Below are 18,986 nucleotides of genomic sequence, written 5' to 3'. Positions count from 1 at the left end.
AAAAAAAAAAAAAATCTCTTAAGCTCAAAAGGAAAATGTTAAAAGCCATTTGACACAACAATTTTAGTAGAACCTCTCAGAAGTCACTTGCACCAAAGGGAAGAATTGGAGATTTTTCTCTGACCGCTGGAGATACTGATAGGGAGTTACCTGTTGTTCAATTATCAACAGCACAACTCAGAAACAGTTTTTCCATACAGGGTGCCATCTTGCTAATTAAAAGCTCATGCTATCTAAGATGGAGAAATGTTATATTAAGTCACAGTATGCTTCAGAAAAATTCTGAGGACCCATTTTTCCTTCCAACTTCTGATGTAATCATCTCTTCAGGTGTCTTTATTCAATAGGAGAAGGATATGATTAGATATTCGTTTCTTAGCTGTGGTAAAAGTAAACTTACTGGAAACAAGCTTTGACTTGTTTCCATACATATATAATTCATGAACATTGAATTTAACAGCTATTTGGGGAACAACATATTAACATAAAATTAAAGTGACAATTTTCTATATTAGTCTCCATTCTTCTTTACAGGAAAAGTGCAAGCCTTTCAAAAGAAACAGACAAAAAGAGAAATTCTAATAGCTGTAAAGTGCATAGCTAGCCAATGTTCAATTTATCAAGAGTGAATGCAAGCTTTAAACATAAGGAGATAAGGGCCCAGAAATATATATGAAATTTTATCACCTGCGTGAATATAAAAGTAATGAGGATTACTTTTAAAAAGCCAAACAAAAGCCTTTTTAGATGTCAGGTATTGTGCTAGGACAAAATTACAGTTTCCTAAAAGATATTTACAATCAGAGAGTTCTACCTGTCAGCACATAAATGCATAAGTGGATCATTTGGACCTGTCACAAGCTAGGCATACTTCCCATTTTATAATGTACAAGTGGTAGAATTTTACCATCTTTTGGCTGTTAAAAGGCAGATTGTGAGTGAAAATAGGAAAATATTAATGACCAACCAAGTATCTTGTCCATCAAATACTTAATCCTAAGAGGCTCTGCTGTCAGACCCATAAAAGTGAAAACACATTTAAGCAGCAGCATGTAAAGAGCTAGTTTTAAAATGTAGGTTGTCCTTTCTCGAGATATTTACACTTGAGCCTCAAAGGGCATTATTTGGTTTCATAAAATTGAAAACATGTCATCTGTATTCCTTCCTTCCTTCTGCAAATATGTATTGAGCATATTCTGTTTGCCAGGAAGGTGCCTGTCATTCTGCTCTGTAGTAGTAAAAAGGCACTGGCAATTAAGAGCTTGGAGTTGCCTCGGCTGAAGGCTCCCTAGGAAACATGTAAGATGAAAACAAGAGTGATACTGTACATGCAGTGAGCAATACACACAAAAGGGAAGCCAGAAATGCCAGGGGAAAGGGAGCAAGAAAATTATAAAAACGGCTTGTGAGAAAAATAGCAGAAGAAACTCAGGGAACAAATTTGTTAGGAACTTTTTGCTTCGTGGTTTATTTCACAACTTGCCATCTAATTTCACTCCACATACTTAACCATCCATGCCTGTCTCCAGCATTGCACTATCAGTCCTTTTATTATGTTCTATTCAGTATTTCTAACCTATACTTGAATGCCCCCAGACACCTTCCCTCTACAAGTTTTCAAGCTACTTTGGTGAGGCTAGGGTGACAGTAAGCAACTAATTCAGTCCTGAATCCCCAAGACTGGTTTAGAAGCTTTGCCCACTCCCATGAAAGTTCTCTCAACAAACAAACAAAAAATGCCATTCAGTCAACATTCATTGGTATAATTAGGTAATGGGGAATTTCGTTTAACACTAATGGTACTACCAGCCCAAGGCAGCAGAAAGTTCATAACTTTGGAGAAGAACTTGAGTTCTGGATGAGGCTCCATCTCTTATCAATTGGGGGCCATAAGTCCCATAGGTAAATCTTGGGTTGTATCTGTTGTTAGACTCCCCACTGGCTGGTGCCTGTCAAAAGTATCCTGCTTGGGCAACAAATGTTATCATTATTCTACTTCTCAACCATATAACCTTTGGAAAGCTACTTAACCTCTCTGCAATGTTTTCTATTTTCTATTCTGAAAAAGAATGTGGTAATAATATCCAACTTGAGGAGATATCGCAAGAATTAAATAGGACAGCTTATGTAAAAAGCACTTAGCAACTTAATGTTCTACGTAATTATCAGTTTATCTTGGTTGCAATGACTTGAAAGCATTTTAAAAACTTGGAGCATCTTAGAGCCACTGCCACGAAAAACGTTATTCTTGCTCTGCTTTAGATAAAGTGGTTGAACTAGTTACTGTATTCTAATCATCTATCTTTTCACTTTCAATTATTTTAACTGGGCCCTAGCCCCATACCTTCTCGCTGGGTAGAAGCTTAATATAGGTCCAGTCCTCATTTTTAACTCAATACTTTACTAGGGAAGGCACAACTGTGTAAATAAAACCACATGAAGAGTTGAATCAACACAGAGGTATTCAACTCTTTATTCTACTAATAAAACATCAGCATTAAATCTTAATCTAGTATGGCTTATAAGGATATAACGGATATATCAAGCCATATTTTTGATGGGGAAATGTTTGTTGACAAAATTTATCTATAAATGAACACATCATTTCTGTTATTAGATGGCATTCCATAAATGTTCTCCAACAACGCTGTTTAATCATTGAGCTGGAAGAGGGTAAATGTGAAGAACAAAACAGTGTGTGTATAAATAATGGCCCAAAAGCACAGGTAAAGTCAGTTAAGGAGCCCTCATCTATTTTCTTGATGTTTATATTTCTCAAAGAAATACATGTGCATTGTTTTAAAAGTCAAGAGTTCTTCAAAATAATAGCAGGCTCCTGCCCCCACCTATTCCCACCCATATATCAACTCCTTTGAGGCAAAAAATTAAAACACATTTATCTGTATATTTTTCTAGCAATTTATCTCCACATTTTTAAAATGACATCCTTATACAACTATTTCTTTATGTGTTCATTTAGGCATTCTATATTAACCTGCTAACATGGAAAATGAAACTTTAGCTTTTTAATAATCTCTCCATACATACTTCTCCTTTCTTACCTACCCAAAATAATAGTATCACATTATTTGGCTAAATCAATATTCATTGAGCAATATCATGTCAATTAGGACTACTTTTGTCTCCTTTTTCTTCCCTTGGTATTAATACCCAGCCGTGATCCTGGACTGTCCTTTTACTACTACCCTGGAAGTTCCCTGTGACCCCCTGGTATTGGGGCCTCAGGTTTTGTGATTCCATATTTTCCAATGTTTTCGTTCATTCCCTCTGTAGTTTTTGACAAACTACAAAAAGGGTATCTTTTTGGAGACCTTGCATAGCTAAAGATATGTTTTCTACTTCCATACTTGATTGATAATTTTGGCTGCTACAGAATTCTAGTTTAGAATTTTCTCTATGGGCCGGGCGCGGTAGCTCAAGCCTGTAATCCCGGCACTTTGGGAGGCCGAGACGGGCGGATCACGAGGTCAGGAGATCGACACCATCCTGGCTAACATGGTGAAACCCCGTCTCTACTAGAAAAAAAATACAAAAACTAGCCGGGCGCGGTGGCGGGCGCCTGTAGTCCCAGCTACTCGGGAGGCTGAGGCAGGAGAATGGCGTAAACCTGGGAGGCGGAGCTTGCAGTGAGCTGAGATCCGGCCACTGCACTCCAGCCTGGGCGACAGAGCAAGACTCCATCTCAAAAAAAAAAAAGAAAAAGAAAAAAAAAAAAAGAATTTTGTCTATGAATTTTGGAGGCCTTCATGGTTTTTTAAATTTCTAAGTTGCTATGACAGTTCCAATGCTAATCCTTGTTTGGAACCAAGTTTTTTCCTTTTTGGAAATTTTTAGAGTCTCTTCTTTATTGTTTTTCCATCTAATATGCTGGTGGGTCTCTTAAATCTGGCAACTCATGTATTTCACTTATAAAAATATTCTTGCTTTTCCTCATAATTTTCCTCTTTCACTTTGTTCTCTTTTAATTGAGACCGACTATTAGACAGAGGATGGACTTCTCTAATCTTTTTTCTTATTATCAATCTCATTGTCTTTTGGTTGAACTTTCAGGGACATTTATTCAACTTAATATTCTAATTTTTGCATTTAATTATTTTTATTTCTGCTATCTTTTTTTATTTCTAAACATTCTTTTCTGTTCTCTCAATATTCCTTTCAATAATATCCTACTTTCATTTCAGTCGTGTTTACTTTCCTGACAATATTAATTATGGATTTGGGCAACTAGGAAATTTTCTTACGCAGTATCATCTGTTTCCTCCAAGATTGGCTTTCCTATTTGTATATTTTGTTACCATCGCTGCCTTTTAAATCAGACACGTTCCTCAAATGTCTTTTGTATGACAGTTCCTATTTCACAGTTTCATCCTAAGAAGCTCACTGGCAACTCTGGGTATGGGAAAGGGCTAGCCAGTTGGCTGGCTTTAGCAGAGGGTGATGAGACAGTGTACCTGCATTTACACTGGGATGGAGTGCTCCTCCAAATGTCTGTATCTGTGGTTCTTTCTTCGTGAATGTATCTGACAACCATATATCGTCCTTCAACCTACTGCTTGTTGGAGGCAGTGGCTGCCAATGTTCTGAATGTGGATTTGAGGAAGAGGTTAATTAAATGTGTGTGCGGGAGGGAGGTGCCCACAATTCAGCATGTAAACTTTCATGTCATTCTGCTTTCAGTGAAGTACCACATCTCTGCCCTTGACTGTGCCTTGGGCCTCAAAGCTGAGTTTCTCTAACTCAATCTGTCAAAAAAGTGAATCTCAAGGCTTCTACTGAGGTGTGGAGGGCCCAGGTGGAGGAACTGCAGGTTTCCCTACCAAACCTTCTCAGATGCTTCTTTATCAGTTCTTTGAATCCACCCCCCTATGTCCATATACTTTGCTTCTAACAACTCTCACCTGCAGGCTTCTTCAGAGCCCTACTTTTGGGCTACAAGGGCAACTTCAGCAGCACACCAAGAGAGTCAGTAGTACCTGAAAATTTACATACCCCCCACCACCAGCTGGAGCCCATTACTGGTACAAGAGTGTACCTCTAGCTAGAGTGTAACATACACTCCAGAGCTTCCCTACAAGATGAGACAGAGGCTGGAATTTAGCCTAAGATCACACTCTTGCTTCGTTTCCTTCCATTCACTGCTTCCTGCTTTCCCCATTCTCATACTGCTTTTTCCTTGGAACACTTCCTTAATAAACAATTCCATATGAATCCACATCTCAGGGTCACCTTTGGGAAACCTGGCCTGAGACCATCATCTGGTTGCTCAGATTTGGGAAAGTATCTGGGAGTCTAACCACTGTTTATCAAACCTGCAACTAATTCTGTTTTCATACCTGACTCACACGCCCACTAACACCAGAGATGCCTAGAACCTCTAATTCCTGAACCTTTCTAGTGTTGAGTTGAGTTCAGCCTATTCTTCCAAACATCTTGTGGTGCAAGCCCAAGATCCTCTTGGAAGTGTGTGCTTTAGTAGAAAAACATGCAGAGGGTTTACCTGACTTAAATCTATAGAAATTAAGAAGTTATATGGTCAGACAAACGTGGATTCTACTACTTTACTAGCTGTGTGATATTAGGCAAGTTACTAAACCTCTCTAAGTCACAATTTTCTCACCTGTAAAATGAAGAAAATATGCTTATCATAGTGCCTGTCACATAGTAAGTCTTATCTTTTGATTTATTTTCTGGTGGTGATAAGTTTATGGTACTGCTGCCATATGCCCTCACCTAGTTCCCACATTTCAGAGATGTTTGGCCAAGGTTAAGGGTGGTCGTAGGTGCCTATTATCCTAGCTACTCAGGAAATTTGTTCTCGAAATGTATTCCCCAGACCAGCAGCAGCTGCAGCAGTATCACTGGGAACTTGTTAAAAGTGAAAATTCTCAGGCCCATCTCCAGAAACTTAGGGAGTACAGCCCAGCAATGTGTGTTTTAACAAGCCCTCGAGGGATTCTAATGCATGTTCAAGTGTAAGAAACTCTTGTGTCAGAAAAAAAAAAAATAGACCCACATGGAGATTAAAGCCAAGACTTAGAACCCAGTTGGTGTGGTATTGAAGATCATAAGCAGAGCTAATCAATACACATGGCACCCCTATCCCCAATTAGGGATAGGGAAAAGTCATAATTAGAGCTTTATTATTAGAGTAGTGTAGTTGTTAATATCAAGAGCATTATGTGATAAATGAATATAAATAGGAGCTAGGAATGAAAGAGTGAAGTGCAGATTTAAGTTTGTAAAACTGACAGTGAGTCACATAGCTTTATATCACATAGCTTTCAAATACTAATAGAGAAGTCCATTAATGCAAGAAAAAAATACTTTCTGAGCCCAGAAGCTGAAGAAACACTTGAAAGAATCCTTGATTGTATTAACCCTTTTCTGAAACAAGCTAATAAATGCACACGACCTGGAACATTTGCTGAGGAAAACTCATTTGAAGTTGTCACTTTGACAGTGTCACTACCATTGAAATTCTTCTGAAATTTTGAATTAGTGCTATGGAAGCAAATTATCTCTAGAAACAAAGAAGAGAACTTAAGAGCAAAAAATAGCTCTTTGAATCCACCACTCAGAATAGGGGGTTGGAGTGGGGAACAGAGCAAGAAGCAAATATTCCAACATCACCTGTATGGCAATTTACAGTATCTTTAAGCCAATCAGGTGATTTACTCCAAGGAGCACATATCAGAGAAACAAGAAAGCCAATTCTTATAACACTGCAAAAGATCCTAGAGTTTTTAAAAGAGAAAAGAGACCTTTCCCTGGAGGAAGTGCAGAGTAATTCACACAAGTCCTTGTTTAGGGGTGATGCCCACCCACTCAATTTACTTTGACATATAATCTGCCTGAGCAGCTCAGCTTAATCTCCTGAATGGCAGAGCAGAGGGCTTCCCCCCAGCCCTTTATGACCTCTGTGTGAAAATCTCAAAGCTTTGCTGTTGCCATCCGGTACACAGCAGCTCTGAATGCCACCACAGAGAATATTAGAAAGACTGACTGAACATCCAAAAGAATACATATGCTATTTAATCAATGCAGAGTGTTTTAGCACCCTATGATAAAGCCCAACAATACTCGGAATCAACATCCAGAACACTGGCAGCCACTGTCTCCACCAAGTAGTAGGTTGAAGGAAGGTTTATAGTTGTCAGATAGATTCAAGGAAAAAAAAAGAGAAGAAAAAACCACACATACTGATATTTGGAGGAGTACTCCATCTCAGTGAAAATGCAGTTACACTGTCTCATCACCCTATGCTGAAGCCCACCAATACTCAAAATCATGGCTGACATAGGGAATTCTTAGTCTATGCCTGGGAGCATCCTCTGCCAAGCACATTACCACACATTCTCAGTGGCCCTTCATAGCACACCTATGAGGTAGGTGCTGCTTGAATTGCATTTTGTTGGTGAAGAAATTAAGCCTCAGAGATGCTAAATAACTTGCTTAAAATCAATCAGATATTGCAATGGAATCTGACAATCGCAAGGCTACCTGAATCTGAAAAGACTGTTCTTAACTATCATGCTTTAATGTCTTCATTGAGAGTCCAGCTTATTTCAACAATTGCAATTTGTAATAAATGTGCAATTCTCTTTGCCTCACAAGAAAAAAAAAAACATTTTAAAAAGCAAGATTATGTTAATGATATATGCATGAGGACAATACGTCCTTTCTGGTTGGACATTGGATCTCTTTGGCCTTGGATAGCTGTAAAGTCTGTTAGAATGTGTCTCCTTTCCTAAAGTCGTTGTGTGAGTGGAGATTCAGCTGGTCCTGACAGTGCTTGCTTTGAGATTGGTGATGCTTTTGTTGCCATAGACACCAGATTTCAACACACCACTGAGCACAGGGAATCCATTCCACGCAAAGCAATGGGGCCAGCAGATGGGCACAGGAACAGCTAACAGCACATAATGCCATGACAAATATTTGTTTTGCCACCTCTCATTTAGATGTTTTTACCAATGAAGTCTGTAAGACTTTGTCTCTCATCTGAAAAACAGCTTCTTTATGACCCAGATAGCCATACTCACACTTTAACAGGCCAAAGTCGTTCATTTCTCTGGTTCGTTGAATGGTTAAAGCTATTCAGAAAGGAAAATCTGGTCTTACACAAAACACTCCTTTATTCAGCTTGCAAAAAGAAAGATCAAATACTTCTTGAAAATTCAGTTTGATCAAGTGGCTAGCACACCAAGAATAATAGGCCTGTTGTCTTGGTAGGTTTCCCTAGTAAGTAAAACCATAAAGAAAATAATTAGGAAGCATTTAGTGATGTGTGCGTGTGTGTGTATCTTATATACACATGCATATATATATCTGTGTGCGTGTGTGTGTATAATAAGAACAACTTGTTTTTTTATGAGACAAACTAATCAAGACATGGTACTTGACTGGTGGTCAGAGATGAACTTGTAAAGTTGAATCATGAAGAGAAAGACTTGGACACATCATGAACTGTGGGACCAGTTTACCTAGAGACCATCACCATGTGGGGATACTACAGAACCGCCCTGTCACTTGGAGGAAATCAATTGTATATTGTGTTGCAGCCAATCACATGACAAACATCATTTACTAAATTAACCAGCAAAAGTGTAATTAGTGAAGAAGTTAGTAAGAAATTAATACAATCTATCATTTTCACATTCAAAGGCCAATACATTTAATAAAATTCCATTAAAACAATATCCTTATAGAGCACTGTGAGTTTAGTTATTGGCAAAATAAATAAGTTCATTTAAAACAAGTTTTACTGTGTTTATTTTTCCATTTACTCTGTAACAAAAAATTATGAACTATGTTCTCTTTAAATAATTATAATACAAATAATAAGTTTGGGTTTTAGTGGAATGTATATTAACAGATGAAAAGATATAAATAAATTGTATCTAAAGCTTTCTACATTATTTTGAGTAGGTCTGTTAAATCATTGTGATTAGAAAATAAAAAGGAAGATGTCTGATCATTTTAAGTTTAAATTAATTTAGAGTTGGAAGAGAAGCACTACTTTACATCAAACAGGTAAAATCAATGGAATGACTCTAAAATAGGCTTGGTATCATGATTATCAGGCTCATGTTTTCTGTTTGGGAATGTCATAATAAGGTGTCTCTTGAATTATCATGAAATAATTTAAAACTGCTGGGATATGGTTTGTTTGGGCCTTTAAAGGAATTCTAAAAACTTGCTGTATACAGTGAAAAATTACATCTATTAGGAAAAAGAAATTCTTGCTCATTCATTCAACAGATGTCAACATATCCCTTAAACCTACAAGGAGATGCACCAGGAAGTGACTCTTTCCTTCAGTATAACCCACAAATCAGAGAGCTGGTATTCTTGCACCTATGGAAGAAGGCATCCTCAGTACAAGAGAAAATGATGAAAATCATGAAGTTTGCAGGAGCAGTTACATTTGTTGACAGGCAACCCCATAAAATTGGGGGGAAAATGTAATTCAGAGTGTTGTGCTCGAGTTTGTTCCATAAACCAGCAAGAGCGGCATCACCTGAAGCTCAGTAGAGATGCAGAATCATGAGCCACACTCCAGACTCACTGAGCTAAAAGCTGATTTTTAACAAGATCCCTGGGGTCTGTATGCACATTAAAATATGAGGATCACCAATTGAAATCACAGATTTGGCAACCAGCCTGGGGAAGATGGAACCCCATCTCTGCCACTGACTTGCTGTGTGATCTGGAACAAGTTTCTCAACCTCTCTGTGCCTCAGTTTCCCTACTGGATATGATGGAGATAATAATGGTGCCCATGTTATAAGGTTGCTGGTAGTATTAAGTGACATCTATGTAGAATCTCAAAAAGTCAAACTCATAGAAGGTGAGAGTACAATGGTAATTGCCAGAAGCTGGAGGTGGGTAGGGGGAGATGGGGAGGGAAAGGGGAGAAGCTGGTAAAAGGGTATGAAGTTTTCATTACACAGGAGGAATAAGTTCCGATGATCTTCTGCTATAGTTAATAATAATGTATTCTATACTTCAAAGTTGCTAAAAGTGGATTTTAAATGTTCTCACCACAAAGAAATGATAATAAGTATGTCAGGTGATGGATGTGTTAATTAGCCTGATTTGCTCATTCCACAATGTACACATGTATCAAAACATCACATTGTACCCCATAAATATATACAATGATTGGGAATTAAAAATAAAAAAATTTTAACAAACAAAATTACACTTAGGTACATTTTGAAAAGTGACATAATACATGAAAAAAACTTACAACAGTGTGTGGAAATAAGTGATCAATCATCGTTAGTCCTGATTACATCACTACATTTTAGCATTCACTGGGTTCTGGGTCATGGACAACAATGGGTCTAAGCTGTAGCCCACAGAAGTGCCCGCTTCCTGGTGGATCTGTAATCAGGCAATTAGGAATTGGACCCAGCCTACAAAAATCCAGCTTGCCCAACCCTGCCGTCATTTCAAGCCAAACTTCAGGGTTTACTTAGGCAGTATGCAACACACACCTGCCTAAAAAATGGGAACCGCTCAAATCCAAAGACTGAATGAAATTCCACACACACATTTTGTTTGGTAAAAGTTGAAAGAAACAATAAGGGGACTCAGTTTCTACCCTGGAAATCTCCATCCTAATTTTCTACTTGTCAGTTTGGCATATACTAAAAATTCTGATGAAACCCAGTGAGAACACAGGTACTCCCAAATGCTGGTGGAGGGAATAGAAATTGGTAGAACATTTTTGGAGGGCAATTTGATAATCCTCTATCAAATAAAAAATATATGTCAACTTTGACCCAGCAATTGTGTTTTAAAAATTTACCCTATATTGATACTTGCAAAAGTTGGCAAAAATACATATATGAAAAGATATATATACACACACATATATTACATGTATACATTATATATGTATATATGCATTTTACAGCAATCCTCTTTTATCCAAGGTTTTGCTTTCTGTGGTTTCAGTTACCAGCAGACATCCGGGGTCCAAAAATACTACGTGAAAAATTCCAGAAATAAACAGTTCATAAGTTTTAAATTTCATGCCATTCTGAGTAGTGTGATAAAATTTGGGGACATCCTGCTCCTTCCCACCTGGGACATGAATCATCCTTTTTTCCAGCGTATCCACTCTGTAAACCACCTGCCCCTTGGTCACTTAGTAGGTGTCTCTAGGTGTCTTGGGAATCAGATCAGAAAAGCAGTATATGTAGTATTTGGTACTATCCATGGTTCCAGGCATCCACTGGCGGTCTTGGAACATATCCCTGGCAGATATGGTGGGACTACTGTATATGTATATGCATGTATATTATTTATGGCACTATTTGTGATAGCAAAAAAAGGAGAAAAAACTGGAATCAACCTAATGTCCATCAATAAGGGTTAAATTATAGTATAACTATTAAACCAGTATAAAGAATGTTACATCTCTCTATACAATATGCAAAGATGTCCAATGTACATTAAGCAAGAAAGCAAGCTGCATAAGTATAATATGATAATTTGTATAAGTGGATAAAATACAAGTATTTTATGGAATAGACTTCTAAAAAATTTTTTTTAATATTAACTTTTAAAACAAATTTTTTTTTTTTTTTTTTTTTTTGGAGATGGAGTCTCACTCTGTCACCCAGGCTGAAGTATAGTGGTGCAATCTCGGCTCACTGCAACCTCTGCCTCCCAGGTTCAAGCAATTCTCCTGCCTCAGTCTCCTGAGTAGCTAGGATTACAGGCACCTACCACATGCCCAGCTAATTTTTGTATTTTTAGTAGAGACAGGGTTTCACTATGTTGTCCAGGCTGGTCTCGAACTCCTGACCTCACGTGATCTGCCCACCTCGGCCTCCCAAAGTGCTGGGATTAGAGGCATGAGCCACCGGGCCAGGCCTAAAACAAATTTTAAATAAACAATTTAAAGACTCATTTTGTTTTATATCTTTGATGAGAGAAATACTTTTTAAGAAAAGGTAGGAAAAATGCAGTTACTGCCATAAAATATATTCCCCAAACTTTACTAGTTTAAATCTTGATAAACAATTAATATCTTAGCTTTTATTTAATTGGCAGCTAGCTGACAGCAAAAACAAGATACCTTACAGGTGTCATGACACATGGAGATGACGTGGAAAAGGCAAGAGAAACACCAAAGGGAGGAAAAGCGAATGGATAAAGGAGGTCACAAGACAGACCTTGCCAAGGGACGCCAAAGGGCAGATGCTTTGGTAACCAACAAACAACCATTTCCTTCTCCCTTTTTTCGTGTCGGTACCTGTCAATGATCGAGGTTAAAAATAAAAACACTATCCTTCCCAGCCTCCCTGAAACTAGAACTGGCTAATGACCAAGTGCTGCGCAATGAGTCAGAAGGGAAATTCTTCTAGGATAGAATGTTCTACATGACTTTAGAAAAAGATGCAGAGGAAAAAAAGCCTCAGACCTTTCCTCACTACTTCAGTTAGGGGAACACAATGTTTGCAATGACAGCAGCCATCTTACAACATTGAAAGGTGAAACAGCTCAAACACTGAGAACAGCAGAGAAAACAGCTGGAAAGAGCTTGGATTTGGATAACTCTCCTGAGTTGCTGAAACAGTCCTGGAGTGGCCTAGTTTTCCACTCCTTGCTAAGTGAGGTAATAAATGTTCTCATTATTTAGATGACTTTTTATTGGACATTTTGTTATTTACAGCTAAAAGCATTGCCCCTTATGGCTGCCAACCACCTGCCTTAGAAATGAGCCAAAGACCCAATTAACAAGTTTGCAGTAATTTGCTGTTGTTGTTGTTGTTTTCAAATCACAGCAGGAAGATAGATACGTCATATTGAGTATCATTTTCTATCTGATATTCAGAATTACCTCAGGTTTTCTGTTAGTAGTAGCGAAAAAGGCTACCATTGATTCCATTTAGCAGCTACTATGTGCCAAGCACTGTGCTAGGTACTTTATCTAGGACTGGTCATCACAGCAACTTCCAAACCAGTCTCCTTTGGCTGGGGAAATAAAATCACATCTACATGTTTCCCGCCTTACTTAAACAACTTAGCATTTCATTACAAATGTAAACCACAAACCACTAGTTGTACTTGTGACTTTGTCACCTATAGAAATCACAGATATATGCATGCCACGCTGCAGCTCTGGAAGGTATCTCAAAACATCATTGACTCTCATCACTGTTTCAAAAGTATCATCATCATTAGACCTGCCGTAAAATCTTATTTAACGTGTTAATAAAGGAGCACACACGCTACTGCTCACACATTTTAAAAATGTTTTGGTAACGGGGCTGCAATATACTTGACTTCCTTTGTAATTCTGTGTGTTTTCTTTTATGCATTTAAAAATATTATTCTAAGAAGAGGTCCTGTAGGTTTCACCAGACTGACAAGGAGTCCTTGGCACAAAAGGGGTTTAAACCCCCATAACCAGTCCCCCTTGTTATCATTCTTAATATTGTCAATCCACTCTTAATACAGAAAACCGGGGTCATCTTTCTAAAAGGTAAGTTAGATCAAGATATTTCCTCCTTTAAACATGAAACAAATGCAGATTCCTAACTTTGACTAACTTGAGCCTCCAGGATCTGATTTTACCCTGCTCATGTCTCCTTCCATGGTTTCAAACTCCTCTATGCTCTGCTCTCTCTCTGCTCCAGCCATGCTAGCCTCCTTCTGTTTCTTTGAAATGTCCAAGTCATTTCCCACCTTAGGGCCTCTTGCCCTCTGCCTGGAATGCCTGTTCTTAGCGCAGCCACTTGGTTCCCATGCTCTAGTGATAAGCCAGGACGTTGCCTCCACAGAGAAGCTTTCCTACCAAACAGCGGCCCTCCCCTTTCCCACCTGTCCTCAATTAGTCCCTGATTACATCCTTAAGAGCACTTAACTAAAAGGACTGATGTTATTGTTTTCTTCACCAAGAGACTTGTATTTTTCGTTCACTACTGAACCCAAGCATCTAGTAAGTTGCCTCACACCATGTAGAAACTTGACGTTCACTGAATGAATGAATGAAAACCGGAACGAGTCAATGAAGAAGCTCTTATTAATCAATTTACAGGTGAGGAAATTAAGGCTCAACGATGTTAAAATATTTTTCCAAGATCACTCAGTGGCAGAGTTATTCTTTTAACTGAGATCCTAGGTCTCCCCATAATCCCTCTGCCATTGTCCGCTCCATTTCCACCAATCAGTGGAAAGTCGAATGGACCCAACATAAGTTTTTCTGGCATGATTTCTTGAGACTTCAATGCCCCGTTGCTCAAGGGTATCTGCCTAAGAAATCCTTGGAGCTATTCCAGGAAGGCCAAGTTAAGTGAAAATACACATACATGTGTATGTATCTTGCCACATACACATACATCTTTTTCTTATATCTGAACCTTGTAAACATAAATACAAACAACAAAATCAAATCAAAAGAAAAGAACCTAGAAAAGGGTAAACTAAGGAAGAAACAAATTAGATAAACCCAGGAGAAACATCTACACATAAATACAGATCTACTAAGGTACTGCTAGCTTATAGGGACCACAATTCTAGCCATACACTCCCTAGTAGCCAACACAAAGTGAGAAACAGAATCAGTTACATGATATATTTTGAAGATTTTTAAAATTCAATCAGTTGCCAGGAGTCACACAACTATTACTGTCTCTACAATCAGACAGCAATTCCTCTTGTGGGTCTTTAGAGTGAAAGGTAGGATATAGTAATCAGCATTCTAAACTACAGACCTTTTAAATAAACCTATCAAGCTTCATAGAATGGTGTCTTACAGTATGCCTTAATAGAGGTGGCAGTTATAATGTGAAAATCTATGCAGCATAGTATTGCTCGCTATTCAAAGCATGCTCTATGGACCCGCAATATCAGCATCACCCAGGAACTTGCAGCTCTATAAGATCTGCAGGTGATTCCTAAGCACATTAAAGTTTAATAAGCACTGCTTTATTGGTTGAGCTTAAGCCAAGAAAAATAATTGGAAGAAACTATAACTCATTCATTCATTCATTTAACAAATATTTACCGAAACTTTGGCAGTGGGAAAAGATTTCTTAAAACATGACACCAAAACTACCATCATAAAGGAAAATATTGATAAATGGGACACCACTAAAACTGAGTGATATTTGCAAACACAAAGCTGGGTATCTAAAAACGTGCCAGGCAGTCTTGGCAATGAACATCAATGAAACCAAAAATGTCTACCCTTATGGAGCTTACATTCTAATTGGCGAAGACATAAATAAACAATTTAAGTAAAACAAATCACAAAAGGGGGATAAGTTGAGGGTGGCGTTGCAATTTTAAATAGGGTAGTCAGGAAAGGCCTCAGTGAGGAAGTAAAGACCTATACAAGGCCAGGCAGAGTGGCTCATGACTGTCATCCCAGCACTTTAAGAGACTGAGGCGGGCAGATCACTCGAGCCCAGGAGTTCCAGAACAGCATAGGCAATATAGTAAAACTCTGTCTCTACAAAAAAAAACAAAAAATTAGCCGGGTGTGGTGGTGCATGCCTGTGGTGTCACCTACTTGGGAGGCTGAGGTAGGAGGATCACCTGAGCCCAGAAGGTCGAGGCTACAGTGAGCCATGGTTGCACCACTGCACTCCAGCCTGGGTGACAGACTGAGACCCTGTCTCAAAAAAAAAAAAAAATTTATATGTGTGTGTGTATATATATATATATATATACACACACACACACCTATACAAGGTCAGAGATCTAGCTGTAAATACAGGGAGTGTTCCAAGTAGAAAGAACCGTAAGAACAAACAGCCTGAGACAGGAAAGTAACTAAAACAGTAAGATGGACAGTGTGGTTGAAGAAGAATGAGCAAGGAGTAGAGTAGGTGTGTAGGAGGCTAGATCATGTGGGGCCTTCTCAGCTATTTTTAAGAATCATAACTTTAACTGTGAGATGACAAGCCACTGGAGAAAAAGTAATAGGGAGCCACTGCAGTATGCTGAGCAGGGAAATAATATGATGAAAAGTGTCTTTTGAAATATTTGTTTCTTAGGGGTAGATGGAACGGCTTGAGTGGGAGATTCCAGCTCAAAGTATGTTGCACCAATCCTAATATATGGTGATTCATTCATTCAACTCTTTATTAGGTGGCAAAGATGTGCCAAGTAATGTGGGGAGGATCTAAATTAGAGTGATAACTGAGGGAACTGCCAGAGGAATGTGAATATAAATGACATCGGAGGGGAAGAAACCCAGGACATACTGACAGATTATTTATAGAGAAATGACACAAATTCGCAATTCAATTTGATCAAGGTTTATGGATCACCTACTGAGGGCAAAGTCCTGTGCTGGCTAGGACTTGCGGGGTGGGGATGGTGTGTAAAACTTGTACTTTCCCCTCAAAGGGCTTCCAGTCTGGCGTGCTTAGCCCCTGCCCTACACCTTTCAAGCCAGAAAGTCTTGAATTGCCACAGCTGCAGCTGGCACTGGAACTAACTGGTTTGCTCAGGTTAAGAGCTGGGCTTTTTTTTTTTTTTCTTATCCTTGAAGCTTGTTCCATCTCCTGGGAGCAGGGTCCAAAGCACCTTAACTCGATTAGCACAAAAAAGAAGATCTGGTTTGGCAGGAGGGCAGAAGAGAGGTCTTAATAAAAGTCTTTGTGGATCAGTGTTGCAGAATGGCCCAAACCACCAGTTTTTGGGCAGAGTCCTTCTGGTCTGCTTCCACCTGTGTGACCTGGTGGTTACACACTCTTCCCACTCCATTCTGGAGAAAAGGCCTCAAGGCATGGAAAGGGAAAGAGGCAAGATTAAGGAAAACAATTGGAAAAAAAATTTTGAAAATCGCTTGCTGCCAGACTACAAGGTGAGGGGAGCAGATGCAAATGCATGCAAATGATATGTAAATATCTCTGTGGCCTTCTGAAAGGTTTTCTACAACTGGAAGGGCATTTGAATAACTGCTGGCAGTAACAGTGACTCAGAAGCAGAGTAAACTATTTCAAGACAACTTTGTGACATAGATCTTTGCTGCCCAGCTAACACAGTGCACTTTCTTTAGTCATCTTTTTTCTCACTTGAATCAACCTCACCTGCTATTAAAAAAAAACCTGTCCGCCTCTGTAGAAGTGATCTAAGTTAATTACTCTTTTAAAACACTCTATATACCTTTAATTTTTCTTCAAACGCCTTTCTCACCTAAATAAAGCCAAGTTAAATGTGTCACTTCCTCCCTAGAACAATACTTGGCTCCAGTGGATTATGAATGAAAGTGCCTCTCTCTCAGTTCTAGTCACTATGATCCTTCAGAGTTTTGTTCTTTTTCCTACTCCACAGGAACTGGCATATTCTCTTCTAATAACCACATGCTGATTTCAAAGTGAGTCCAGGAAAAAATATGTATGTGAAAACCAATTCACTTTTAGGAGCCACTGTAAAGTTATTCATCAAGAAAAGCTGCCTGTCAAGAAAGCTGTGGTCTTGCCCATCCTAAGCAAATATGTTTAAGTGAAATAATGCACATGCAACCACAATGGGGTACATTTCCGGGTACATTTCCGTCTACCTTTATGTATTTTTAAAGGGGACACTCCTATCAGATATGCATTTAATAAGAGCCATGGGTTGAACTGAATAGTAAGCAAGACAGTAAATACATCAGACCCACAGCTGAGCAGGTATTCTTGGTTACAGACCCAGGGCTCCAGAAGCAACTTACCTCCACATCGGCCCCGAAAAGTTCCATTACTTTCTAGCACTCTAACATTCGAGGATGCCTCAGCTTTTGACAGCAGAGTCAAAGGAAAGGAAATCCCTTCCATTTCTGAGGTTCTCATCTTACTTGAAAGGGCCACACTGTCATCCCCCAGAAAGCTAACAGGCATCTGGAGTGATGCCACGTTCAGTGTAAAAACACGGACAAAGCGTAGAGACGCCGAATCTCAACAAATGAGAGACTGAAAAAGGCAGGAAAGATGACGGACAAAAGCAGGAGACAGACCTCAAGAGACTGACGAAATGCTAGCACCACACGAAGAGTAACAAAGAGATGGAGAGCAACCCTGGGCAGTGCTGCCGGAGCCAAGGAGTCCGGGGAAGGGAGGCCGGGCAAGCGGCGAGCGCCCTCCCGCGGCCGGGGCTACTTCTTACCTCCTGGGCGAGTTTCTGCTTGAGCACCAGAGCGGCACACAGGTAGCCTGCGCGGCCCACGAACAGCTCGTCGGAGCCGCACTCCAGGAAGGAGACCGGCGCGCAGACGGCACACAGAGCCCGGAACTTGCCCAGCGGCTGCACGTAGTCGGACCGGCCCAGGGCGTGGTACACGAGCGTGGCCACGGCGTACACGCCCGCGCCCCCGAGCAGGAAGGCAGCGCGGGTGTCGGCGTCCGGCTCGGCGCACGCGTCGATGAGGCGCATAGGTGAGCTCAGGTAGCGTTCCCGGGGCTCTGCGAGACGTGGTAGAGCATGATAGGCCACTTCGGCCACGCCGCCAAAAAGCCACCCCTGGCAGCCACTAGCCCCGGCCGTCGCCGTTCGGGTCTCGGCGCTGCCCCGAGTGGGGGAAGCTCCTGGAGGATGCGCTGGATGGTAGCGGTGACCAAGAGCGCCACCGCCTCCTCACACTGGCCCGCCAGCAGGCTGCCCTGGTAGTCATCGAAGCGATTGGCGAAGCAGCGCTTGGTGTCCATGCTGTTACCCGTCCCCCTAGTGCGGAGCTGAGGACCGCTTGAAGTCGTGCCCTGCAGCCCCGCACACCACCTCGGGCTCTCTGAGGCACTCGGATGGCGGTGTATGCGGCGGGGAAGGAGCGAGAAAGATGAGACGGGAGGTGACAAGAGGAGGCGGGCAAGTAGCGGATGGCCAAGTGGGGCGCCGGGCTGCGATCGCGGGGATGCGTATCGTGCGCTCCCGTCTCAGAGGCCGCGCCCTCGCCGAACCCGCCCCCTCCTGCCCCGCAGCAGCTCAGCGGCCTCTCCAAGGGGCCGAGGTGATCT

General features: G+C 40.3%; 1 protein-coding gene across 1 annotated transcript in view; it reads right to left on the bottom strand.

Moving 5' to 3' along the window:
• LANCL3 (LanC lantibiotic synthetase component C-like 3 (bacterial)) overlaps window positions 1–18,954 on the bottom strand; it is a 101,957-nt gene extending 83,003 nt beyond the window's left edge. Inside the window, 2 exon segments of the mRNA XM_011941952.1 lie at window positions 18,142–18,545; window positions 18,548–18,954. Coding sequence (XP_011797342.1) covers window positions 18,142–18,545; window positions 18,548–18,680 — 537 coding nt within the window. The 5' untranslated portion in view covers window positions 18,681–18,954.
• Window positions 18,955–18,986: the final 32 nt, after the last annotated feature.

This window comes from Colobus angolensis, unplaced genomic scaffold (genome assembly GCF_000951035.1).
Source record: "Colobus angolensis palliatus isolate OR3802 unplaced genomic scaffold, Cang.pa_1.0 Scaffold103, whole genome shotgun sequence".
Classification (NCBI taxonomy): domain Eukaryota; kingdom Metazoa; phylum Chordata; class Mammalia; order Primates; family Cercopithecidae; genus Colobus; species Colobus angolensis.
Note: the sequence above shows the minus strand (reverse complement) of the source record. Positions and strands in the feature narration are given on the sequence as shown.